This window comes from Cibotium barometz, chromosome 18 (assembly GCF_041138505.1).
Source record: "Cibotium barometz isolate CiBa-2024 chromosome 18, ASM4113850v1, whole genome shotgun sequence".
Lineage (NCBI taxonomy): Eukaryota > Viridiplantae > Streptophyta > Polypodiopsida > Cyatheales > Cibotiaceae > Cibotium > Cibotium barometz.
In genome coordinates this window covers 54,063,297-54,090,223 of record NC_141063.1, presented here as the reverse complement: position 1 = coordinate 54,090,223, position 26,927 = coordinate 54,063,297, and the positions used below count along the sequence as shown (strand labels likewise).

The following is a 26,927-nucleotide window of genomic DNA, read 5'->3' as shown; positions in this document are numbered from 1 at the left end:
CACGAATTATGGGCGTGCATTGTATTGCCCACCGTGAGGCACTTGCAGCAAAGGATGGTTTTGCATCGAATCCTCATGTGTTTGCTTTTGTTGATAAGGTTGCAAACAAGGTATATGCATGGCTAGGGAAATCAACAAATCGACATGTCGAACTTCGAAACTTGATGCATGAGTATCATATTGCAGACTTGAAAGTTTTACAAATCCATGCAATTCGATGGCTATCTAGAGGCCAAGTAATGGAAAGATTGGTTCCCTTAATGCCTGCTATTTTGGAGCAATGGAGAATGCATGAGAAAAAATGGTACAATTATGCCACAATCTTTCAAGTCCAGTTTATGATGCATTTGCTGGCTGATGTTTTGGTTGAATTGAATAAATTAAATGTAGAATTTCACAGGGAGAACATGGATGTTACTATGATTGGAGTCTACTTGGATTTGACATTTGAGAAGCTCACTAAAAGGTATATATCTTATGAGGGCCAATTTGGTGTTGGTTCAAAACAACTTACAAAGTTTTTGAACATGTCAAAAGATGGGAATATGTTATATGTTGATTCTAATGGGTTTACTCATAAGCATGTGCTACACTTTGTGCCAGTTCCAAAATTAGCTCCAAAAAAGAAACGAGACAGAGCAGTAAGTGATTCAGAAGAGGAGGATGCAACTCTTGATCTCAATGTACTGCCTCATGATGCTGGAAGTGCAAGTGGTTCCCTCGCTGAATGTATTTGCATTGGAAGGACATTTGTACAAGATGTTTTGAATGCTCTAAATAATAGGTTTCTTGATCTTGGGGTTTTTAACTCGGTCAAGCTATTTAATCCCTCTGCCTATCCTTCAGATGTAATTGAAAGGGATAAAAGGACTGAAGAATGGTTAGAGAGGCTTATTGGCAAGCTTAATGTTGATGATTCAATAATTGACATTAGGAAATGTTTGGGTGAACGGGAGGATTTTGTTGGCATGCTGTACAGGGTTGCTAGGAGTAGAGGTATGCATGATGCTTGGGCAATCTGCAGCAACACAAAGACTTGGTGGGACACATTTCCAGGACTGATGCATTTATGGCAAGCAAGCATAGTAATTCCAGCGAGTACAGCATCATGTGAGCGAGGTTTCTCTCGACAAAATGACATAAAGAGTAGCTTGAGAAGTAGCATGTGTCTGGAGACGCTTGATGCATTGATGTTGTTATCACTTAATGCAAGTGATGCATCACAAGTTTGTTGGAAAGATGTTTTTGATATTTGGTTACAAGGAAAAAAGAGGAGGGCGATGCCATTAGAGTGATTTGTTCACTCAATAGTCAAAGGCCTAATTTTGGCAAGTTGGACATGCAAGGCATCTTGACTGGACATCATGTAGATTGATTGTTTAATTACATACAGTTTTTTAGTTTTTAAAAAAGCTTTTCATTTTGATAAATTGCTTGCCATTTGAATAACATGATTTTGAAAATTCATGTCATGTGAAAAGCAGTTTGAAAAAGTGTATGTCACTTGAAATTTTAAGTAACCCGTCAAATTTAGGCCCTGGGTGGGTGGTAGATATACCACAGCGGACAATTTATAATTTCCATGCGCAATTTCTACAGGAGGCTAGTAAACTTCAAGCGTTGACCATTAGCTTTTAATGACGTACTACCTACATTATGAAATTATCCATCCTTGCCACATTTTGAGTGTAAGGCCTCTTAGACTTGCGCATCGTGCACTCACACGTAGTAGAACTATTGCTCCATGCATCATTCAATAAACTAAGTCTCAACAAAAAAAATAAAAAATTGAATGCCCCCACACACAGTACCCCATGTGCTGCTACTTCAATTGTTTTCCCTACTTAAGGCTATTGTCCAACTTTGATCATAGCACACCCATGTGCTACTTCATTTTCTCCCTGCAGGCTCTTGTCGACCTTTAACCTCCAAATATTCAGAAATCCCAACTAACATACTTCATCCATTGCAAAGTTTGGTCACCATCAAGTTGATGCATCGGAAAACTTGATGGTGACCAAACTTTGCAAGAGTGCGGGTAGTGTCCACATATACACACTTGCATCGAAAAACTATGGATTATTATTATGCTTCATGGACGCTTATTTCAAGTGTCCCTTTAAACTCTACATTACCCTTGTTAGACTCAATCTTAGTGCCCACCTAAACAATTGGTTTTAATACGAACTAATCCAAGTAAAAACTTTGTAAAATGAAGCTTTCTGCAAGATAGCCAAGGCACGTTCAAGCAATCGAAGGAATATTAATGCTAACATTTTTGGTGAGGGTTATAATTTATAGGAGCATACTGCGGTTACGATTAGAGGAGGTCATCAATTTGTAGGTGGTTATTAAGCCATATGCGAGGAAACTTGCACATGCGGTTCCATCGGGGGGAAAGCTCTTCCGGGCTTACCTATCCGAATAACCAAGATCGAATATAGCTAGTTTTTCGTGATATCTATTGAAGTAGAGCATATAATGCTTATGGCTTGAGGTAGAGCGCTCGTCGATGGGCTAGGGTAGCCCAAAGCTTCACTGAACCCAAGGAAACTCCGAATACGGGCCATGGGTTTGTACATAAGATAGACTTCGGGTGCTAAGATCCAAAGTCGAGAGGGAAACAACCCAGATCGTATGCTAAGGTGCTTAAGAAATCACTTAGTGGAAAAGGAAGTGATCGAGCGATGACAACCAAGGAGTTGGCTTGGAAGCAGCCATCCCTCAAAGAAAGCGTAATAGCTCACTGGTCTAGCTTCATGGCAATGAAAATGTCTCAGGGCTCAAGTGACTCACTGAAGCGACAAGACCTTGAAAGAAGCTTTTCAAGTGTCAGTAGTAGCGGAACATTTTGTCAATCGAGGAAGGTTATTGGTGACAACACCCGGAGGTACCAAAAGTGAGAATGCTGACATGAGTAACGAGAAATCATGTGAAAAACATGATCGCCTGCCAGTTCCACGGTTTTCGCATTCAGCCAATCTACACAGAGTGAATCAATCCCTAAGGAACCCCGAAAGGGCAACGCCCGATGGTGGGTACACGAAAGCGATGAAGTTGTTTTGACTACTAAACCATGCGTGTTTATTAAACTCATGAATTGGATGATTAGGCAGGGGGCTACAAAGTCACCCCCGCTTTACGCAGGGTTTCTACTCCTCGGAAAGAACTTCATGGAATTGGGAGGGCTATTCAACATGTGAAGTGCAAAACCAACTGTACCCCAAATTGACATGGGTGAACAAGTAGGGTATACTAAGGCGCTTGAGAGAACCATGTCGAAGGAACTCAGCAAAATGGCCCCGTAACTTCGAGAGAAGGGATGCTCTCCTATCGAAGGATTGGGAAAGCGGCACGTACTAGGGGTAGCGACTATTTATTAAAAACACAGGACTCCGCTAAGTGGTAACACGATGTATAGAGTCTGACACCTGCCCAATGCTAGAAGGTAAAAAGGAGAAGTGTTATAAGCTTTGAATGGAAGCCCCAATAAATGGCAGCAGTAACTCTAACTGTCCCAAGGTAGTGAAGTTCCCCGACAAAGGGGTGGTTTGATGGAGATGTTTAACAACACAATCAGGCAATATGTCAGGACATTCGTCCGGGTTTCAGTATCCACCAAATAGTTGATAGTAAGATAGAGAAACATATATGAGAGAGAGAAAGAACACAAGATGTATAGAAAGCTTCTATATTATCTTCTATTTAAGCCACTCCGAAGTTGGCTTAACCTTCACCTTCAAGTATTGAGTTACTTGAGTTGTGTTGTATTACAAAAAGTGAGGCCTCCTGCCCTTTATCTCGGTTCACCAAGGGCTAGGGTTGGGCCAACCCTAGATCCTCTTTCCACCCACATGCCCACTTTATTTGGGGTGTGTTCACACCTACATGACCTCTTTCTCTCACCCTTTTTCACTTGTACATCATATATTTGAACAAAGTCCTCAGGTACTGATTTTTCCTTCAGTCAACCAACCGAAAATTGATAGCGAGCTATTAGTTTCTGTGGCAGATATACGAATGAAGGATCCGTGCCACCATTCGACCCTGCTTCGTCACTATTCAACCCTGCATCCCCTGGAACCATGATTCAAGAGCGTTGGACCCACGATAACAAGTTTCGACCAATGAATAAAGGTGGAAGGAAGACGAAGTGAGGTCCATCAGCACGTGAACTGCCTGACATAAGATATGCCCCATGAGCACCTATTCATTCGCACAATTGGAGTAAATAGCCAATTTTGCCTTCTACATCCACCTAGAATCGATCTGGCACAATAAGACGCATGTTTGCTTAAAGAGTCCAATCGTTTTAAATATTTCTTCTAAGTCAATAAAATGATGTAGAACCAAAGAGTACTTGAACCTCTGACCATTCTGTTCGAAGCGTGGTACTCCCGATCGAGATATCGGTGCATCTATTGAGCAGGAGGAGCTCTTATCCATATTAAAGAGTGGGTCATATTATTATTCACATCATATTCTTTAGTGTTTTTTTGTGCTGTTTGGAACATTCTGAGAAATTGAGTAAATAGATTGGGACTGAAGGTCACTAGGTTCTAAATTGTTTGAATAAGTAGGGGCACCCAAAAAAGACTCCGATTTGCCAGCTTTTGGAAGGAAAAAGGTTATGGATACGAGAAAGAAGAAACCACAACCACAACCCTGGGTATAAAAAGCACCAAGGAGAAGACACAAATTGGATAAGACATGAGCAACTGCTATTCTAGAACTAAAATTTTGTTATTCGAATGATTAGATTTAAATCTATTCGTTCTAGTAGAAGTAAACATGAAAAAAATAAAAAAACGAGTTTATCGGCAGGAAGACTGTCAATAAACTTGAAAAGAAATATGGTTTTTCTAGCCAAAGACTATCTATCACATTGGGGTCCATTTTATAGTAGATCACTATCGGTATGTTACGGTAGTAACATACAAATACGATTGAACAAAACCCATTGATCAGTTAGATGAGACATTTTGTTTTAAAAACAATTATGGAAGAACCAAAAATTTACGTTTCTTGGATATCGATTAACTCTAGTTTGATATGGCTTATGCTCCATCCGTTCCCGAAAGAGCCCATTCCTTCATTAGCTAAACATTTGCCCTATTTAGACTTGTTTTCTATTTGTACACGATTAACAAAGGCCTCGAGCACATATGTTACTACATCTTCAATATCATGTCCCTATTTTGCTTTTCCTTGTACTACGACCCATCAAATTCGGTGCTCTTTGATACTTAGTTGCTATGAAAGGTGAAGGAAAGAATATGAAAATTTGTTTTACTCAAGTGGTTTTTGCCTTTTCCTATCCTTCCTTACCATTTCTATTTGGGTAGTTCTCAATGTTCGGCACTTCTCTTACTGCTCAAGTACCACATCCACTGATTTCCCACGACTAAGTCATAATCTAAGACTTCTAACTACATAATGCCAACCGCCATTCATACCTTGTCTATTTCGTCAACGCGCCCTTAAGTCCCGGTAATGGTTATCTGTTTGCCAGAACCAAAAGCTATTTCTTTAAGAACCTATCCAAACAATCATCATATTTCGAGGGTTGGTTTGCTCTCCATAGCAGCTCCATTCACACCTCCAAATATTTGGTGTTAAATCCTCGGTCGTTTACCCTTCTATGTTCCAATTGAGTTAACCATCTTCGTAGCCTTGATTATGCCAACTTATAGGAAGCAATTATTTGGATAGGTAGGCCCAAGCCTCCCTATGAAAACCTTACCTAGTGAGAATAGTTTTTTATCCAATATAGGCAGCCCCAAACCGCCCCCCCTCCCGTGTATTGAGAAATAATAGAAGGGGCCGGGGAAAGTGGGGGCCCCCCGTCGGGGCCCCTTCACCTTTCTTTGCCTAATCCGCTCGCTCGCCACCCACTACTAACGAAGTCTCAGTTGATTTCCTTTCCTTTAGCTACAATGATGTTTCAATTCACTAAGTCTCTCAAGTTCGAGGTGGAGCCGCAACACACGGCATGCCCGGCAAGCTTGGATACGGTTTCCCGATTGGAAACCCATGGATCACAGACAGTATCTCTCCATGGCCTTGCTCCTTTGGAAGCGTCCTTCCCTCTCAATGCCCAAGCATCCATCCAATGCATTCTTTTCAATGCAGTAGGAATTGAACCTACCGATTGGAAACCCATGGATCACAGACAGTATCTCCCCATGGCCTTTCTCCTTTGGAAGCGTCCTTCCCTCTCAATGCCCAAGCATCCATCCAATGCATTCTTTTCAATGCAGTAGGAATTGAACCTACCGAACACAGTACAAAATCTTAATGAGTGTTCAATTTGCGATCGCACAACGCTCAACATGTGACTGTGTCTTCATCGGTGAACTGAAAATGCCTTAGGCCTTGGGGACTCAATCGGTGAACCTCAAGATTCATTCTTTCCCAAGCCAAGACATTCCAGTAACCTTTTTTTAAAGTTCGATTCAGTTGTTAATTTCACTTGTTGACATGAGTCGAGCATTTCGGCTCTATTTCTACTTACTAAATCCCCGAACCGTAAACCAATGCAAAAAATTGAAAGAACTCTCATTGATTCTTATTCATAGTTGGGATGCAGTGATAGATTCATTTCCTCCTTGAAGAACTATATAAACTATGATGTAGGCTACCACTCTGCCCTCAGGGTAATCCCGGGAGGGACTCATCTGCCCTTCGGGACTCAACCAACTATTGATGTCTATGGCGTTGGGATTGCACTTCGGGTCTCAACCAAATATCGGTGTCTATGGCTAAAACGAATTCACTTCGTGCCCAAACGAGCACGCAGACATGGGGATTTATTCATATGCTGATCGAATAGGGTGTCGTTTGCAATGACAAGGAATGTTAGCTGGAAACGCGCTAAACTAACAGGCACAAGTGCAGTGCAATATTTTCATTTTGGTGTGACTCTTGGTTGGAGAAGGCCTTGGTCTCTTCTCCATAAGCCGAACAGCCAACGTCAAGGCGAGATCACATTGGTCCAGTCCCCATTGAACCAGTGGAAGGGTAAGGTGAGGTGCATCCACTCAGATAGCATGGGGAGGTCGAATGACTGTGGCCACGTAAATCCGCTACTAGCAATTATCTAGCTTCTGCTATACCAACTGAAACCCCCACCGGTTTCAGACTTTACCTACTACTAGATAAGCATCCTTCACATCCAGTGTTGTCCTACGTTCATGGCCAACTATGATGACTTGACAGATTTGCTACATGAGGGTGATGTATTTGCTGTTATTTGCTGGTGAGGGAAATAGCGAGGGAGTAGACTACTATCTGATGAGTTGCCTAGGCCAAAGTGCATCCTTGTTGACTAGCATACAGTGGATGATCATGGGTTTTCTTTTGACACCCATAGCATGATTGTGGCAAGCCGATTCTACGAGTAGATTCGACTTCATTAGGGGAGTCTTGAGTTCGAGCAGTGGAAGTGGGAGTTAGAGACATTTTAGTTCTCTCATCTAGTGGTTGCTACCAGGCTCACTCTTGATCGAGTACAGAGCCGAAAACACAGTTCTCACCATTGTTTTCGGCTTCGAGTGGATGACCACGAGAGCATTCTAGAGCAGTTGAGAGCTAGAGAGGGTGCTCTTGACTAGATCTCTATCTTGATAGTGACTAAACTCAGATTAGCTGGGTTAGCTCACTTACATTGTACTTAGATTTTATTGGGAGTAACTAACCTCAGAATAGCTGGGGTAGCTCATTTTCATTATGCCTTGATCTTTTGAGTTAGTGGCTAAACCCAGAGTGGTTGTGTTAGCTCACATTATGATGTACTTAGTTGAGTTTTCTCATTATCGAGGATGGTTGCATTTTAGTTGATGTTCATGGTTTTTTGTTTTTTTAACACTTTGGCTATCATATTGTTTGTAAAATCACCATCACCATATTTTTTGTTGAAAATCACCAAACTTTGCAAGCATATGGGGGTGGGTCCCCCCCACATGCTTGCAAAGTTTGGTCCCCATCAATGTAAGTGAGCTAACCTAGCTAGTCTGAGTTTAGTCACTAGCAACTGTGGCAACCCAATCAAAATTGTCATCTTTGAGTGCTGGTCGATGTGGATGCCGAGGCTGAGGAGGCTATGCCGGCTCCGAGGGTCGTCGAATATCTGGGGGGAGGTCTACCTCAAAGGCAAGATCATGAGCTGGTGCCGGTGTACTCAGGAGCTCACGAGTCCCATATCTACTCTCTACAGCCCTCTCCCTCTCTCTACGTCATGCTTCTACAAAATGTCTCTATTTGTAAACCAAAAATCTATAATCAGCAATGGTATGTACCTGCCACTCTGCTTGTGTAAGCTCCTTTGCTGTAAGGACATGCTGATCATGAGAAGCAGTACTACTGCTAGCACCATCACCCGAGGTGCCACTAGGATCAGCACCACCCACATGCTCATATGCTGTGATCTCACTCTTATGAAGGACTCTCTCGTATACATCAAACTCGTGTGCACTCCACTCAATCTCTGGAGGCACCTCAGGCTGCTGATCTCTGTCATCGACGGACGGCGTTAAGTCCTAAGTGAGTAGAGCTAAGGTAAAATCAAGATGCTTGCCAATCCTAGCATCTACTCGAGTGAAGCCTGGGTGAAGATCGTCAATGCCCAAAACTCTGTATGCTGCTAGGTCGACGCGTGGGCGGTAAGAGGGACATGCTAAGAAGCATACTAGCTCTTGGGTGATGCAAGACAAATAGAAAAAATGTCCACATCCCAGAGCATATCCACCAGTACTGTCTATGTCCTCGATACAGAGAGCGTAGCAAGCATCACGGAGGAATGGTGGTGTATCCTAAGAGAGAGGTCATCAAAAAACCTCTGTAACAAGCCGTGGATATAGAGGCACGTAAGGCACTATCACGTTTGAGGGAACTCCCAAACATGCAGCATCAACTGCTCTGCCCTATGCTGTGTAATACGCTCCATAATCATGTGCTGCTGCGCCTCAGCTCTAGAACTCTCTACCTCAGTCCGAGCCTACGAAAAAGTAAAGCATAAAAATAATTGATTAGTCTCTCTCATTAGGTATTACTTAAAGAAATTTATAACTTAGGACCTTAATTATAACTCTTTTACGTACAAGAGAAACCTACATGTTGGATGTCAGACTCTCTCGCATGCTGTGCCTCTTCAGTAGCTGCCTCTGCCATTCGATGCAGCTCTAAGGCAGTCAATCTCCACTCTCACCTCTACCAACTCCTAAGTGAGTCTCTGAGTGGTAGGTGTGGGACCCTACGTGACACAATCAACCATGCCGCTCACGTAAAATTATAGAAAAGTACATATAAACATGTAAATAAATGACTAAAAAAACTTAAGAAGTAATAAATGTGTAAATACCTCGACATCTATCATCGGCATCGTTCATGAGAACAAGCGCACCACATGTTGGATGCTCTCCGTGGTGTACTCCTACGTCGATGCCAACCTATGTGCCAAGAGCCTCGACCATCGCCGACATAGCTGCCTCTACCGTTCGATATGCAGCTCTAAGGCAGTCAATCTCCGCTCTCACCTCTACCAACTCCTGAGTGAGTCTCTGAGTGGTAGGTGTAGGACCCTATGTGACACAATCAACCATGCCACTCACGTAAAATTATAGAAAAGTACATATAAACATGTAAATAAATAACTAAAAAAACTTAAGAAGTAATAAATGTGTAAATACCTCGACATCTATCATCGGCATCGATCGTGAGAGTAAGTGCACCACATGTTGGATGCTCTTCGTGGTGTACTCCTACGTCGATGCCAACCTGGGTGTGCCAAGAGCCTCGACCATCGTCGACATAGGCACAAATGCCGGATCTGTAGGAGCTACACGAAGGGTTGGTGGAAGCCACCTACCCTGGTCCTGGAGACGGCCTCGACCAACACCACCACCAGGCCGATGGCTAGTGTAATCCACCTCCTCCCCTAAGATAAACTCCACATATAATTGCTTTGCGAAGCATATGGAAATTTGGTAGTTGTTCGGCATCCTCCCATATGCGGCAACATATTGGCTATAGATATGTGCCGCCATACGAGCATGCGAACACCGCGAAATAGTAAGGGGCTTGCCTGCCCCCCAGGCCTCATCCCATGGCTATCGAGGAAAAGATCTAAGTAGGCTCCATCCCTAATCAGACCAAGATCACAGACCTGACGATATTCAGGCCATGTGACACAGGAGTAGTGCGATGGTGGGCTATCCACTCATCTACATAAACAATATCGTGAAGGCTACGAAGGGACGATAGCATCGCCTCCAAGTTTGCCACGATATGTAATGTAGACAGTGTGTCTCTACGAATAGCCATGCTAACTCGCGATCTATCTCCGCCGCGATGAGGTCCACAATAGACGAGCGGCCCTCCTCACATGACTCCATGCTAAAACCTAAGCCTAACACAAACGGGCAATGTGTAAGGTCCAATGCTTAGTGCTAAGTAGCACTAATTTTGCTATAAAACAATGCTAATGGGCCCACTAATGCTAATCCAAATCAAGAGAGCAAGGAAAGTGAAAATGACTTGTGACAATGAGGCAAAAAAAATAATAATCCGATTTTATAACCTCGAACGAGGTTCGGTGGCTGCACTTTAGGGTTTGCAAGATGTACGCTCCGGATGTACGCAAAATTTTAGGGCTAGTGAGACAAACGGCCAAGATACGCATTTGATTTTAGGGTTGGTGAAGGATCGACGATTGCGATTTGAATTCAGTATCCCGTTCGAGGTACATGGATGGCTTAGATTTTAAGTCATTATCACGATCGTATGTTTGACGGTCCAGATTCATTTCATACCTCGATCGAGATATGTAAACAGCTGGGATCGCATCTTTAAATGTGTGCGAATGGACGGGCCGGATTTTGTAGATGTACCTCGTTTGAGGTTTTTAAATGATCTTGATTTCATCTTGTTATCTCAAACGAGATATGTGGACGGATGAGATTGCATCTCTATATCTCGAACGAGGTATTTCAATGGTCGAGATTATATTTCAATATCGCGTTCGAAATATGTGGGCAGTGGAGATGGGCTTGTAAGATTCCTCCCTAACCTCTCAAGATGTCCAGTATCTTCCCCTGTAATCAAATCCCTCTTCAAAAATATAAAAGATCTTGTTTCTACCTGTTTTTACCTAGAGAGAGAAAATATTCTAGAGAGAGATTATTCAGATTTTAGATATTTTTGGATGGAAAAATATATCTTCTTATTAAAATAAAGTCCCCCGAAACAGAAGTTCAAAAAGATTTTCAGAAGGTGCATTAGAAATCAATTATAATCTGTTCAAAAGGCCTTATCCTAGGGGTCCAGATTTTCTGAAGATTTTAAATTAAGGTTTTGAGGGGCCAATCTGATTCATCCAAATGTGTGGAGGAGATAAATAGAAGAAATAAAGAAAATCCCCCCAAACATGAGTAAATACTCACATAAGATGAAGAGTGGACTAAGGACCAAAGGAAATACTAAAAAAATAAATTTTTGACACAGATGATGTGGGGATTCCCCCTCATGAAGGAGGCACCTATTTCACATGTGTGGTGGAGTTTTAAATTCCCAAAAATTGAGATATTTCATCTCTCCTCTCCCTAACTCAAGTCTAGTTCCAAAAAGTAAGCTAACCTGACCCAAAAATGGTCAAAAATTGACCAAACTGATCTAGAAATTCTAGAATCGGTTTGCTTGGTTAGAAGCTCATTTTTTCCTATAAATAGAAGCCTCCCCCTTTGTTGAAGCTTAATAGTGTTTTATGCACTTTTACTCTACTCCTCCCCAAAGCCAAAAACTATGAATTTCTTAATAATTCATTAATTTTTTACCATTCCCTCTTCTAAAGAATTGGTGACTCTTGTTGCAAACACGAGTAGATCCCTCAAACCACCAAGCCAAAGGAAAGCTCCCAAAATTTCATGTAAGTTAGAAATCCTACTTTTTCTTATTCTTTTAATGGTTTTCTAAATTTTTGTTATCTTAAAATGATAATCTGATGCTATGCCTTGCTGGAAAGGCTTTCCCCCTCTCTTATTCTTAAATTCAGCCCTTCTTTATCCTAATTAAGTAATCAAATTGTTTGAATTAAACTTTTCATATTGTTTCTCTTTTAAAAGTGAAATTTGATTAGTTTAGAATGCTTTAAACAAATTGGGGATAATTTTTAAGTAAATTAAGAATAGAAAATTTTGAAAAATGGTCAGCCATACAAAGGAGGTTATGGTAAAATTTTCTTAAATTTTGTGAAATAAGTATTACCTTTTATTATTCAAAAAGAGTAATTCCCATCGTTTGTGTATTCTAAAGCGTTATTTTCATTCTATGCATAGGAAAATGCATAGTAGAAATATTTTTATTACAAAAGTGTTATTTCTATTAGATTTAAATTCTATACATAGAAAGATGCATATTGGTAATTTTTTTAATATTATAAAAGAGTGATTTTCATTAGATTTAAATTCTATGCATAGAAGGATGCATATTGGTTATTTTCTAATTATAAAAGAGCGATTTTCATTAGTTTTAAATTCTATGCCTAGAAGGATGCATATTGGTTTTTTATTATTATTATAAAAGAGTGATTTCTATTAGATTTAAACTCTATGCATAGAAGGATGCTTATTGGTTTTTATTTTAATTATAAAAGAGTGATTTTCATTAGATTTAAATTCTATGCATAGAAGGATACATATTAGTTATTTTTTAACTATAAAAGAGTGATTTTCATTAGATTTAAATTCTATGCATAGAACGATGCATATTGGATCTATTTTAAATTATAAATGTGTTACTTTCATCATTATTGATTTTTATGCATAAAATGATGCATAAAGAATATTTTTTATTATAAAAGTGTTGCTTTCATCAATATTGATTTTTATGCATAAATAGATGCATAAAAGAAATTTTTTTAATTATAAAAGTGTTACTTTCCTCAAAATGGATTTTTATGCATAAATAGATGCATAAAAGAATTTTTTTAAATTATAAAAGTGTTACTTTCATCAAAATGGATTTTTATGCATAAATAGATGCATAAAAGAATTTTTTTTATTGCAAAAGTGTTGCTTTCACCAATATTGGTTTTTATGCATAAAATGATGCATAAAAGAATTTTTTTATTATAAAAGTGTTACTTTCATCAATATTGATTTTTATGCATAAATAGATGCATGAAAGAATTTTTTTTGTTATAAAAGTGTTACTTTCACCAATATTGATTTTTATTCATAAAATGATGCATAAAAGAATTTTTTTATTGCAAAAGTGTTGCTTTCACCAATATTGATTTTTATGCATAAAATGATGCATAAAAGAATTTTTTTAATTATCAAAGTGTTACTTTCATCAAAATTGATTTTTTTAATGCATAAAAGGATTTTTCTTTTATATAAAAGTGTTATTTCCATAGAAGTTGGATTTTATGCATAAATAGATGCATATAGAATTTTTATATCAAAATAAGAGTTCTCTTTAATCCTATGTTTAAATCCCATGAATATTGGAAAATGAATAAGTAAATACTATGTGAAGGAAAATTATACCGTTTCATATTCTCTAGGATGGTAATGAGAAAATTCAGAAAAACTATCGAAGTCGAAATTTTAGATAAATGATTAATTTATTCCTCATAGGAATTCATGACTAGTTTTGAATTCAGTTAAGCAAAATACTCAATGAATGAAATTCAATAAAGTAGTAATTGAAATATTACCCTTCGAGAAAGATAGTTCAGGGAGAACCTTTCCAGACTCAAACCCTGAATCAGGCTATGACCAAGATGTAACTCCTTCGTCAGTTTCAAGAAAAGACGATGTGACCAGTTCAGTAATCTACACTCAAATCACCCACCGAATCTGAAACTAAGTTGAGACCTTTCATTTTGATCTGAGGATCAAGACTTCAGAATTCGAGGAATTCTGCTTGGGAATCCACACCTGTGATCTAGAAGCCGTGGGATACGGAATTAAGATATACTCATTGTATTCAAAAGAAATTCAAAACTAAAAATTTGCATAGAAACCCTGTTTTCTTAAAGGACTGTCTTACGCCAGAATGCTGAAGGGAGCATTTGGTATATGTGTTTTCTAAGGGAAGTTTGGTTGCAAGGTGGCGGGGAGTGTTCAAAGGACAGCTCACGTGGCAAAACCTGCCCAGGTCTTGACTAGCCTCGGTATGGTTAAAATACTGCTCTTCCGGTATGATGGACGAGGGTTGACGAAGCGGTCCCTGAGTGAAGTGCCAGGACACCTAAGGAGGATCCTAGAGGGTTCTGACTAGGCGATGCATAGGCTCGCGGGGTGCCGAGGACACCCATGCGTATGTCGAGGAAGATATTGTATGATGGACCAATGTATATTGTAATCTGTTTTACTGGATCTCGTTGCTGACCTGCTGGTCTCAATGGAGAGTCCAGAGTGATATTGTTTTGTGAGAGACAAGGATTGAATGGAAATTTTGAGTTATATGTCATCTGTAACCAATAATTATTTATCAATGGATTGTTTTATAAATTAAAGTTTAAAGAGGAGTGTGTGCGTATCTGTATTCTAAAGCAAAAGTTAAGAAAGGCATTCAATTATGGGTGGGTGAGTACTTGTTTGGTTCTACCAATTCAGTGGTCGGGCGGTGGCTAACCCCCATGGGCCGGATGGGGAGTAGAGTTTTAATAATAAAATTGATCAATAGCAATACGCTTAGAACTCGAATAGTTAAATAATAACCCGAAGACTTCTCAAATGAATAGATCAACGGCTGTGCGCCTGATTCAATTAGGAAAAAAGCGTTGATTCCTTCAAGTTAAGTCTGTAATAGTTTCCCTTCTATCTGGTTTATTCAGATGAAGGTTAGTTCAGTATCTTGACCTCGTTAGAAAAAAATCGTTAAGAAATTCAAAATGGTGAAATCGTCCCCGTTTTTCGGGCATGGAAAATTTTCCCGATTTTGATTTTCGGAACGACCACCAGCTTAGTCTCGTGCCTAGACATTCGAGGGCGAGGCCCCAAGTGGGAAACCTTGCCCCGTGCAAGAGGAAGCTGCTTCCGCTCTGCTACCATCCGGGAACCGGTGCGTAGAGAGGGCAGTGTGGCTGATTGAATATGCTGAATGTACATTTGAGCAAGATGTCTAGGGGGATCCACCATGGCATTGATGTGGATCTGAGTGGTGGCATGAATATCTCGATCAAGATAGTGTGGTGGCAGTGACTTGTACTGGTGACATGGATGGTGACTTGAAACCCGGACCTGCTAGCGTGGCATTAGTTAGTATCTCGTTCGAGATATGTCACTTTAGGCTTGGGAGGCACGTGTCGTAGTTTAATTGATGGAGATATCACGATCCAGGTACTCCGCCCGAGATGCATCGATGTCCCAATTTTAGAGAGAGTGAATGAAAGTGAGTACCCTCATCTTGCAACCACCCATAGCCATATTTATGATGTCATAAACACTTATAGTATGCACTCCGGGCATTACAACTACATTATAGAGAAGGACATCAATGTTTTTACTTGGATTAGTTCGTACTAAAACCAATTGTTTAGGTGGGCACTAAGATTGAGTCTAACAAGGGTACTGTAGAGTTTAAAGGGACACTTGAAATAAGCGTCCATGAAGCATAATCATAATCCATAGTTTTTCGATGCAAGTGTGTATATGTGGACACTACCCGCACTCTTGCAAAGTTTGGTCACCATCAAGTTTTCCGATGCATCAACTTGATGGTGACCAAACTTTGCAAGAGTGAGGGTAGTGGGATGATGCGATTGGAAGTATAACTCGATCGAGCTTATTGACAGTCTTCCTGCCGATAAACTCGTTTATTGACAGTCTTCCTGCCGATAAACTCGTTTTTTAATTTTTTCCTGTTTACTTCCTGCCGATAAACTCGTTTATTGACAATCTTCCTGCCGATAAACTCGTATCCATAACCTTTTTCCTTCCAAAAGCTGGCAAATCGGAGTCTTTTTTGGGTGCCCCTACTTATTCAAACAATTTAGAACCTAGTGACCTTCAGTCCCAATCTATTTACTCAATTTCTCAGAATGTTCCAAACAGCACAAAAAAACACTAAAGAATATGATGTGAATAATAATATGACCCACTCTTTAATATGGATAAGAGCTCCTCCTGCTTGATAGATGCACCGGTATCTCGATCGGGAGTACCAGGCTTCGACCAGAATGGTCAGAGGTTCAAGTACTCTTTGGTTCTACATCATTTTATTGACTTAGAAGATATATTTAAAACGATTGGACTCTTTAAGCAAACATGCGTCTTATTGTGCCAGATCGATTCTAGGTGGATGTAGAAGGCAAAATTGGCTATTTACTCCAATTGTGCGAATGAATAGGTGCTCATGGGGCATATCTTATGTCAGGCAGTTCACGTGCTGATGGACCTCACTTCGTCTTCCTTCCACCTTTATTCATTGGTCGAAACTTGTTATCGTGGGTCCAACGCTCTTGAATCATGGTTCCAGGGGATGCAGGGTTGAATGTTGACGAAGCAGGGTCGAATGGTGGCACGGATCCTTCATTCGTATATCTGCCGCAGAAACTAATAGCTCGCTATCAATTTTCGGTTGGTTGACTGAAGGAAAAATAAGTACCTGAGGACTTTGTTCAAATATATGATGTACAAGTGATAAAGGGTGAGAGAAAGAGGTCATGTAGGTGTGAACACACTCCAAATAAAGTGGGCATGTGGGTGGAAAGGGGATCTAGGGTTGGCCCAACCCTAGCCCTTGGTGAACCGAGATAAAGGGCAGGAGGCCTCACTTTTTGTAATACAACACAACTCAAGTAACACAATACTTGAAGGTGAAGGTTAAGCCAACTTCGGAGTGGCTTAAATAGAAGATAATATAGAAGCTTTCTATACATCTTGTGTTCTTTCTCTCTCTCATATATGTTTCTCTATCTTACTATCAACTATTTGGTGGATACTGAAACCCGGACGAATGTCCTGACATATTGCCTGATTGTGTTGTCAAACATCTCCATCAAACCACCCCTTTGTCGGGGAACTTCACTACCTTGGGACAGTTAGAGTTACTGCTGCCATTTATTGGGGCTTCCATTCAAAGCTTATAACACTTCTCCTTTTTACCTTCTAGCATTGGGCAGGTGTCAGACTCTATACATCGTGTTACCACTTAGCGGAGTCCTGTGTTTTTAATAAATAGTCGCTACCCCTAGTACGTGCCGCTTTCCCAATCCTTCGATAGGAGAGCATCCCTTCTCTCGAAGTTACGGGGCCATTTTGCTGAGTTCCTTCGACATGGTTCTCTCAAGCGCCTTAGTATACCCTACTTGTTCACCCATGTCAATTTGGGGTACAGTTGGTTTTGCACTTCAAATGTTGAATAGCCCTCCCAATTCCATGAAGTTCTTTCCGAGGAGTAGAAACCCTGCGTAAAGCGGGGGTGACTTTGTAGCCCCCTGCCTAATCATCCAATTCATGAGTTTAATAAACACGCATGGTTTAGTAGTCAAAACAACTTCATCGCTTTCGTGTACCCACCATCGGGCGTTGCCCTTTCGGGGTTCCTTAGGGATTGATTCACTCTGTGTAGATTGGCTGAATGCGAAAACCGTGGAACTGGCAGGCGATCATGTTTTTCACATGATTTCTCGTTACTCATGTCAGCATTCTCACTTTTGGTACCTCCGGGTGTTGTCACCAATAACCTTCCTCGATTGACAAAATGTTCCGCTACTACTGACACTTGAAAAGCTTCTTTCAAGGTCTTGTCGCTTCAGTGAGTCACTTGAGCCCTGAGACATTTTCATTGCCATGAAGCTAGACCAGTGAGCTATTACGCTTTCTTTGAGGGATGGCTGCTTCCAAGCCAACTCCTTGGTTGTCATCGCTCGATCACTTCCTTTTCCACTAAGTGATTTCTTAAGCACCTTAGCATACGATCTGGGTTGTTTCCCTCTCGACTTTGGATCTTAGCACCCGAAGTCTATCTTATGTACAAACCCATGGCCCGTATTCGGAGTTTCCTTGGGTTCAGTGAAGCTTTGGGCTACCCTAGCCCATCGACGAGCGCTCTACCTCAAGCCATAAGCATTATATGCTCTACTTCAATAGATATCACGAAAAACTAGCTATATTCGATCTTGGTTATTCGGATAGGTAAGCCCGGAAGAGCTTTCCCCCCGATGGAACCGCATGTGCAAGTTTCCTCGCATATGGCTTAATAACCACCTACAAATTGATGACCTCCTCTAATCGTAACCGCAGTATGCTCCTATAAATTATAACCCTCACCAAAAATGTTAGCATTAATATTCCTTCGATTGCTTGAACGTGCCTTGGCTATCTTGCAGAAAGCTTCATTTTACAAAGTTTTTACTTGGATTAGTTCGTATTAAAACCAATTGTTTAGGTGGGCACTAAGATTGAGTCTAACAAGGGTAATGTAGAGTTTAAAGGGACACTTGAAATAAGCGTCCATGAAGCATAATAATAATCCATAGTTTTTCGATGCAAGTGTGTATATGTGGACACTACCCGCACTCTTGCAAAGTTTGGTCACCATCAAGTTTTCCGATGCATCAACTTGATGGTGACCAAACTTTGCAATGGATGAAGTATGTTAGTTGGGATTTCTGAATATTTGGAGGTTAAAGGTCGACAAGAGCCTGCAGGGAGAAAATGAAGTAGCACATGGGTGTGCTATGATCAAAGTTGGACAATAGCCTTAAGTAGGGAAAACAATTGAAGTAGCAGCACATGGGGTACTGTGTGTGGGGGCATTCAATTTTTTATTTTTTTTGTTGAGACTTAGTTTATTGAATGATGCATGGAGCAATAGTTCTACTACGTGTGAGTGCACGATGCGCAAGTCTAAGAGGCCTTACACTCAAAATGTGGCGAGGATGGATAATTTGATAATGTAGGCAGTACGTCATTAAAAGCTAATGGTCAACGCTTGAAGTTTACTAGCCTCCTCCTGTAGAAATTGCGCATGGAAATTATAAATTGTCCGCTGTGGTATATCTACCACCCACCGTATTCTTCAGCAAGCAGGCAGCTATGGACTTAATATATATGAGTTCTATGGACTTAAATATAGGTTCATGACGGGAGCTGGCATGGGCAGCAATGGTCATAAATCTTCTGTAATAAATAGGTGTGGTGAATACTAGATAGTAGAGCGGTGAGTTTTCTAGACGAAACGCCTCCTTCTTCAAGATTTAGTTGTCGTCACAGCTACCACCTATGGCCAATCTTCCGTGCTTCCGGCGTGAATCCTAATGTTCTCAATTTGTAATTCGTTCTATTTTGTTCTTGTGTTGATTCGATGCATATTAATACACTTGTTGACTCCAAAAGAAAAAGAAAATAGACCATGGTATTTAGCTTGTCACATTTGTGTCAAAACAATAACCATTATTATACTATGTTTATGTTTGGGGGAGGTAATGAGCTTGTCAATCAAGAACAAGAGAGTTGTTCACTCTCCCATTACCTAATCCTCCACAACTCTTTTGAGTTGTTCACTCTCCCATTACCTAATTCAAAGCTAAGACACCGAAGCCGTACGTAAGTTGTCAAGCTCGCTATTAGGAAGACTAATTTACAAGACTACAAGCATTGATGATGTGGCTCATACATTTAATGCAACGGAAGGGAAGGCGCCGAGGGGGGAGGGATCTGGCCAATCACATATCTATCTTTTTTGAAATCTTTCTCAATGTGGCATGTGTGCGATGGACAACTCTAAGTTCGAAGCTCGAAAAATATTATTACCGAGCCTTACAAACAATCCTTTCCGCCACCATCGATTGAAGAAGAGGCTGTGATTTTGCACAAGTGGGCTTTTCACACTTTAATCTAATTGCAACTAAACCTTGAAAATAATGAGGACATGCATTTTCCCTTTTAATATCCTACATCTTGGGGAAGTCTTCCTTGAGAATTAGGAGAAGTTATAGGCTAGGTTGATTCTATCTACGAAGAATCGTACGCCCTCCTTCTAATGCTTCACACAAAGATGTTGTTCTCTCTCACGATGGATGTTATAGGCCTCTAGGAGGGGGAAGTCATCGTGGGGGCATCACTTGGCTCACACATGCAAACGGCTTCGCCATGTGTGGCTCAAGGAACGTTAACATAAATAATGAGCTAGAGCTGAGGGTCCTTCTTGTAGTAGCCAGCCTTGAGGGCAGCCCCAAAATTAATTCATTTCGAGGGACGATGGGGTAAACCTTCAGTTTCTCCATGAAGGGATTGAAAGGCACTCTTACTAATGTGTGTTTTTTTTTTTCAAAACTTTCATTATGAATAAGTGCCTTTCAATACTATGAATTATGATCACGCTTCATGGGCGCTTGTTATAAGCGCCCCTTTAAACTCTACTGTACCCTTATTAGACTCAAGCTTAGTGCCCACCTAGACAACTGGTTTTAATATGAACTAATCCGGGTAAACACCCTTTGTAAAATGAGGGGTTTTGAAGCACTTTGTGTGGATAGGCGTTTGACTTGTGAGCTAACCAACTTCTTTGTTGGGTGATTGATTAGCGGCTTTTTGGGGTTGTGTGTGCATGGGGGGCGGGAGGGCAATTGATTAACCCAATTGGACCACTAAAAAGACCCTCTTGCTTGATCGGTTTTGGTAACCTTAAACCAATTATGAGCAGCATCACGTGTGCACCACCGTGCTCCACGCATGCATGCATACTTGAATGAACCACAATCATCAACTTCACAACGTTGCTTATCCCATATGATAAATGCCCAAATCACGAAGGAAGCTCATTGTTTACCCTTCATGAGAGGACGAAGATGACACTTCAAACCCCTAGTAACATTAAATGACACTAACCCACCCCACAACTTCTATGTCAGCACCCATGTGAGAAGAGCAACAAATGGAAGTCGTTGGTGGATTCAAAACCTTTTCAGTTGGATCATGTACAGGCTATCCCCCTTTTCAATTGCCCTCAGTTTTTGGGCCTTCGGTCTCTATATTTCCAGTTTTAAGTGCTTCTGGTGTGTAGCTAAATCCCTTATCTAGCTTTTTAGCTGTCTTCAAGGTCCCCCCATGGACCTTCCTCATGAATCTCACCTTTTTTTAATATATTCTACTGTTTTTACGAGGAAAAAAAGAAGAAGAAAAAAAAGCAAAGGTCCACATTATTGCACAAGCAACGCTAGGCCGTATAGGGAGGGTTAACCTTATGTTTCGTTCGTAGCGTGAGTGAAATTTAAGGGTTAACCTTATGTTTCCTTCGTAGCGTCAGTGAAGTTGCACCCACCAAGAAAAAAGGGCCACATACGTGGATGGTGTGTGTACTACAACATTTTTGCTTTGGGTGTATTTAAAGGCGTTGGAGATCCCCTTGCTGGAGCAGCCGGCCAAGTAGTAGTATGGCTCGCATCATCACCACTCTCCTTCTGCTGCTGCTAGCCTTTTGGGCGAGTCTGTTTGTTGTGGGGGGTTTTGCCTCGCGGGGGTTAGAATTAGAGGAAATCAAGGTTTCAAGTGTGTCGGTAGAGGGAATCGTGTTTTGTGATCAATGCCTGCAGAACAAGATAACCAAGAGTAGCAACCTTCTCAAAGGTACATACATATATACACCACCCGCCCCCCCCCCCCCCCCCCCCCCCCCCCAACTTGCCAGATGTGCTTGCGTGCTTTTTAAGTGGCGGCTCTCACGCCGGATCTTCAAAGGTTGCTAATATATATATATATATATATATTAGCAACGTGCTTACTTTTTAAGTACGTCTGATCTTCACCTTTATACGGTCTCTCTCTCTCTCTCTCTCTCTATATATATATATATATATATATATTTTATATATATATATATATATATTAGCAACCTTTGACTTTCTTCGTTTAAAGTAAAATTTACAGCATTACAATTGCTTATGAAGAAAACCTTTCTCCTTTTTGGATTAAGGTATTTGAAATTTGCACATTGGTTTTCGTGATGATTATATTTTACTATCCTCATGTGAAATGGATGACATATGTAGGTGCCAAGGTCGCTTTGGTATGCGACAGCCAATTGGACAAGGGAGATGAAGCGGTTGTTGTGACTGCCACCACAGATGAGAAGGGCCATTTTGTAGCAGTGCTCCCGACTGCAGCCTTTGATAGTGCTGGCGAAATAAGATGTGCCGCCGAGCTTCGGCAAAGCCCCCGCAAGTCATGCCAGCTGCCGGCAATGTCACAGCGAACCTCCTCGGAATTCTACCGACGACAGGACACCGTTGCGGGCAAGCTCGTCTATAGCGTCGACACCCTTAGCTACCGTCCAGAATCCGTTGGCATGTTTTGTGCCCAGGCCAGCTATTATGGCTCCCCTGAGTATAAGCCGCCCACGGAGAAACCGCCACCTGCAGAGAAACCGCCACCTACAGAGAAACCGCCCACGGAGCAACCACCGAAGGAGAAACCACCACCCTTGGAGCAACCACCTATCTACAAATCACCAGTTTACGAACCACCCAAGCCGCCACCCATGGAGAAACCACCGCCTATGGAGAAACCACCCATCTACGAGCCGCCCACGGAGAAACCGCCACCTGCGGAGAAACCGCCCACGGAGAAACCGCCACCTGCGGAGAAACCGCCCACGGAGAAACCGCCACCTGCAGAGAAACCGCCCACGGAGCAACCACCGACGGAGAAACCGCCCACGGAGCAACCACCGATGGAGAAACCACCGCCCTTGGAGCAACCACCCGTCTACGAGCCGCCCACCACGGAGAAACCACCACCTATGGAGAAACCGCCCATAGAGAAACCACCACCCATGGAGAAACCACCGCCTATGGAGAAACCACCCATGGAGAAACCACCGCCTATGGAGAAACCGCCCATGGAGAAACCACCTATGTATAAGCCCCCTATCGAGATGCCGCCTGTAGAAGAGCAACCCCCAATTTACAAACCCCCCTCTTGAGAAACCACCCACTTACAAACCCCCCGCCTACTATGAACCCAAATTCAAATTTCCTAAATTGAAGTTCCCCGAACTCAAATACCCCCTAAGTATCCTCCTAATCCTTAAGCTTAGATATGCTTTAGTGCATAGTAAGTGTTATTTGTGTTTTGCTTTTCAAATGCATTTTGCATTTTGTAAAGTAATAATTCTCCATATAAATAAAAGTTTCCAAAACTTTCCTCTCTTCATAATTCTTACGTGAATGTACTACGTGTTCTCATACATTCTTTCATAATTTAAAGTTCTATTTATGCCGAATGATTTATGTTCTAATAAACAATCTTTGTTTTGTTTCCATAAAATCTCATAGTTTGCATGAATTGTGACACTTGTATCCATTTGTTACTACATGTAGCTAGATGATCTGATAGATCTAGGCTAGAATAACAACAATAGTATAATAAAATATGGCCCACATTGACAAAAGTTCAAAACATAGAATCTAATATCCACTTCATGTAGGCAAATCATGCATTTAACCATGTGTACACAAACAAAATGAATGGTTATATTGATGGAGCCGTTTCTGAATGGTTGCAGTGGAAGAAACTTACATTAAAAGGCTTAATGGTGGATGGTGGCTAGAAGGAAAAAGAAGAATATGGGTTCTATATAATGCCTTTCATAGAGGATAGCCTCTAGAGGTCATATAATAATTTCATTCATTTCTAAGTCTCTTATCGCTAAGTTAGAAAATAAATTAATTCATTTCTAAGTCTCTTATTGGAAAAGTCTCTTAACGATGCTAAGTCTAATGTAATGTGGAAGTGATAAACCTTGACCCAACTACCTTCGAAAGAAGTTGGTAGAATATTCCAATCCAATTAACAAAAAAAGATGACTAGAGGTCACGCAGAAACTTATTGAGGCAGAGATCATGGTAGGCCCATTCAAAAGGGGTCCTTTTGTCCTAGATAAATGTTACAATTCAAATTTAGGTCACTACTTTGAGATTGAAGACATGAAAGTGGCACTGCCTATGATTTACAAAGGATGTGAAGTCACAACAATCTTTGATAGAGGGGTTAGTGTTAGCATCATATCACCAACAAGGAGTGATGCAAAAAATTGAAATAGTGTGATCGCAAAAGATCAATAGGGTCTTGTAAGATCTGAAAATTACAGTTTTTTGCATGAGTTTTCCGATTACACCTTCATAGTGATGAATTATACTTGATAGCCGTGCTCTTATAACATCATCTTAGGGAACCTACCGATTGCGACCTAGACCACATGTACATAAGGAATAAAGATAGAACCCTTAAGGTTAATTGGAGACCATTAAAATTTCATCCGATGAGAGAGGGCTAATGGCAGAGGGCCACTAGAAAAGTAGTCAGTTATTACTAGAATAACCATGGTAGTTAACACTATCAAACATGCAATGCTTACATGCATTAAGTATTATAAGCATGACCTTGTTGACACTGTGGAATTCGCAGCACTTTGAGAGCTTGAGGACACTAAGAAGTAGTGGATGTATATTCTAGCCACAACAGACATACTTTCTAAAAGACTCGACATTAGAGACACCATGGATGATGACACATAGATCTCATCAATGCTAAGTGATGCAGTCAACACACATAGAAATCATCAATGCTAAGTGATGCAACCATGGTTGAGGCACCTATTAGCAAAAAATATGATGGAAAGGCATTTGCTCAATGCTCCACCCTCATGTTGTTTCTGAGGGTGTTGGATGTGCGAGGATGTGCTCTATTTTATAAAGCCTCCTTTTCACGAGTAGCCATTATGGTGAGAACCTAGGTACTCGATAACTCCCACCAGTTTAGACATTGGATGGTCTTGTTTCCACATGGTTAGGATATAGCTTATGTAGACTTCACACTCTGCCATGTAGGATGCATGCTTGTCCAGGCTATGTAACCGTATTAGTGAGTGTTGTGCATTAACACTAGTTCTGTAATTGGACACTAAAGTGTCCTGAGGACACTTTAGTGTCCTGTTTCTCACCAAAACTTTGGAATTTTTGGGGAACCTAGAAACAACATTTCTACACCTTGTTTCAACCATAGGTCGGTTAAAAGTCAAAAAATAAAGGGGATTTTTCATGATGTCAAAACACAAGCTATATTAGAAATTTGACAAAAAACTCTAACTTAAAATTTTCATTGAAATTTGAAGCTGTTTTGTCAAAAATCCCATAAAATGCCTATAACTTCTTGAATAAATCATGTTTTTCATGTTTGTAAAAGTCAATTGGTAGAACTTGGGGTTTCAAAACAACACAATCTCCTTTAGGTCCTAGTTCCTAAGCTACTTGTGAACTATAAACAAAAATCTCATAATTACCAAGATGTTGAAAAAGAAGAAAATTTTGGCCTTCCAAAGGTACTTCCATAAAACTAGGGTTATGTTAGTGCAAATTGGCAATCGAAAATGGTTATATAGTTCAAAACCAAGTTAATACATATTTTTTGGGGTCCCAAGCTCAAGTAAATCTTGCTACTTGAGCGCTATCTTAGTTTTTCAATCGTGCTACATTTTTCAAAATTTCTAAATTCTCTCTCAACAACCATGAAACAAAGGTTTTAGGTGTCCAAATTATGTTTGTACAATGTACCTTAGCAAAATTATTCTATACATACAAAATGCTGCAAGTTTACTAAGAAATGTAATGCGTATGACTCAAGAATCTAAATCGAGAATTTTTGTTATGTGCAGTTTTGACATTTTGAAACAATTAATATTTGTAGCTTACTAAGGGGCTTTTACATATAACTTTAAGATCTCAATGGATAGAATAAGCATTGTATCACCTTAAAAAACTTGCAAACACATTAAAACCATGTATTGGTTTGGATACAAATGGATGCTAAAAAGTGGTGTATCAAACACACACAACTTCCTACTATTTTAGACACTCTCAATTGAATTTTATTTCATGTGAAACTTGGCAAAATCTATGACACAAATATGAAATAATTACTTGGAATTTTTCACGGGGCTTAGTGATTTTAAGCTTATAAGGCGGTTTTCTCAAACCTGAGTTGCAGTCTCATGTAAGTCCTATTTATGGGTGTAATTCCTTATCGTGCCAGCATCCAAATTGCAAGGTTACATTTTTTAAAGACACACTAGATCACATATTCAAACTCCTCAAGAGGGATTTTGAATATGTCTTTCCTAGCGCAAGTAGCATTTTATTTGCATCGTCCAAAAAAGGACACTTAAGTGTCCTTTATTGGTACCGAACTAGTGTTAAACCGAGGATACATTCAGACTGCGAGGTCCATTTGAGAGTCCAAATGGTCTCAGATGGTTGTGGGAGCTACATAAAGAACCCTATGGGGCTTTGTTGTTGTAGTCTTATATGGTCCCAGTCAGATGATATAGTCGGTTGGTCATTTTGGGCCAACAAGTCATGGGTTGGCTGCTAAGACAGGGCAGACCATGTAGGGCACTATATAGACTAGTTTGGCAACCTTGGTCTGACATCGAGGTCATTGTGTTCAAGAAATCTTGTAAGAAAGACATTCTTCATCCAAAGTCTTTCTAGATTACCATAAAAACCCATTACCCAGAGCACACGCGTGGGAGGACAATCATGAGTTTGTAATCAAAGTTTGTGAAGGCAATAATATTATATACTCTTCACTTTTTTCAGTAATTCACTACTTTGTTAGTGTTGATCCTTCCTTCTTTATTGTGTTTTCTTACATGGTATCTTTTTTTGGTAGTTCTCTATTTGAAGGTAGATTTTAAGAGATGGATCAACCTGCAAATAACATCGCCACTCGTGCTTGTCCTCCACCTTTTGGTGATGGGAAGTTGGATGGGACACATTACACTCTCTAAAAGTTTAATATTAGGTATATTGTTGATTTCTCTTCGAAAGTTTAATATTAGGTCTATTCGTGAGATTGATATGAGTGGTGGGGAATCATAAGCAAGGGTTGATGCAAAATTGGGTCGTCCTACTCTAGATC

At 40.5% G+C, this 26,927-nt stretch overlaps 1 protein-coding gene across 1 annotated transcript; it reads left to right on the top strand.

The window, feature by feature from the left end:
• The first annotated feature begins 20,922 nt into the window (after window positions 1–20,922).
• Window positions 20,923–23,160, top strand: LOC147629482 (uncharacterized). The gene is made up of 2 exons (XM_086812739.1): window positions 20,923–21,578; window positions 22,001–23,160. The coding sequence occupies exons 1-2, from the start codon at window positions 21,386–21,388 to the stop codon at window positions 22,930–22,932; spliced, it is 1,125 nt and encodes a 374-aa protein (XP_086668865.1). The 5' UTR covers window positions 20,923–21,385; the 3' UTR covers window positions 22,933–23,160.
• Window positions 23,161–26,927: the final 3,767 nt, after the last annotated feature.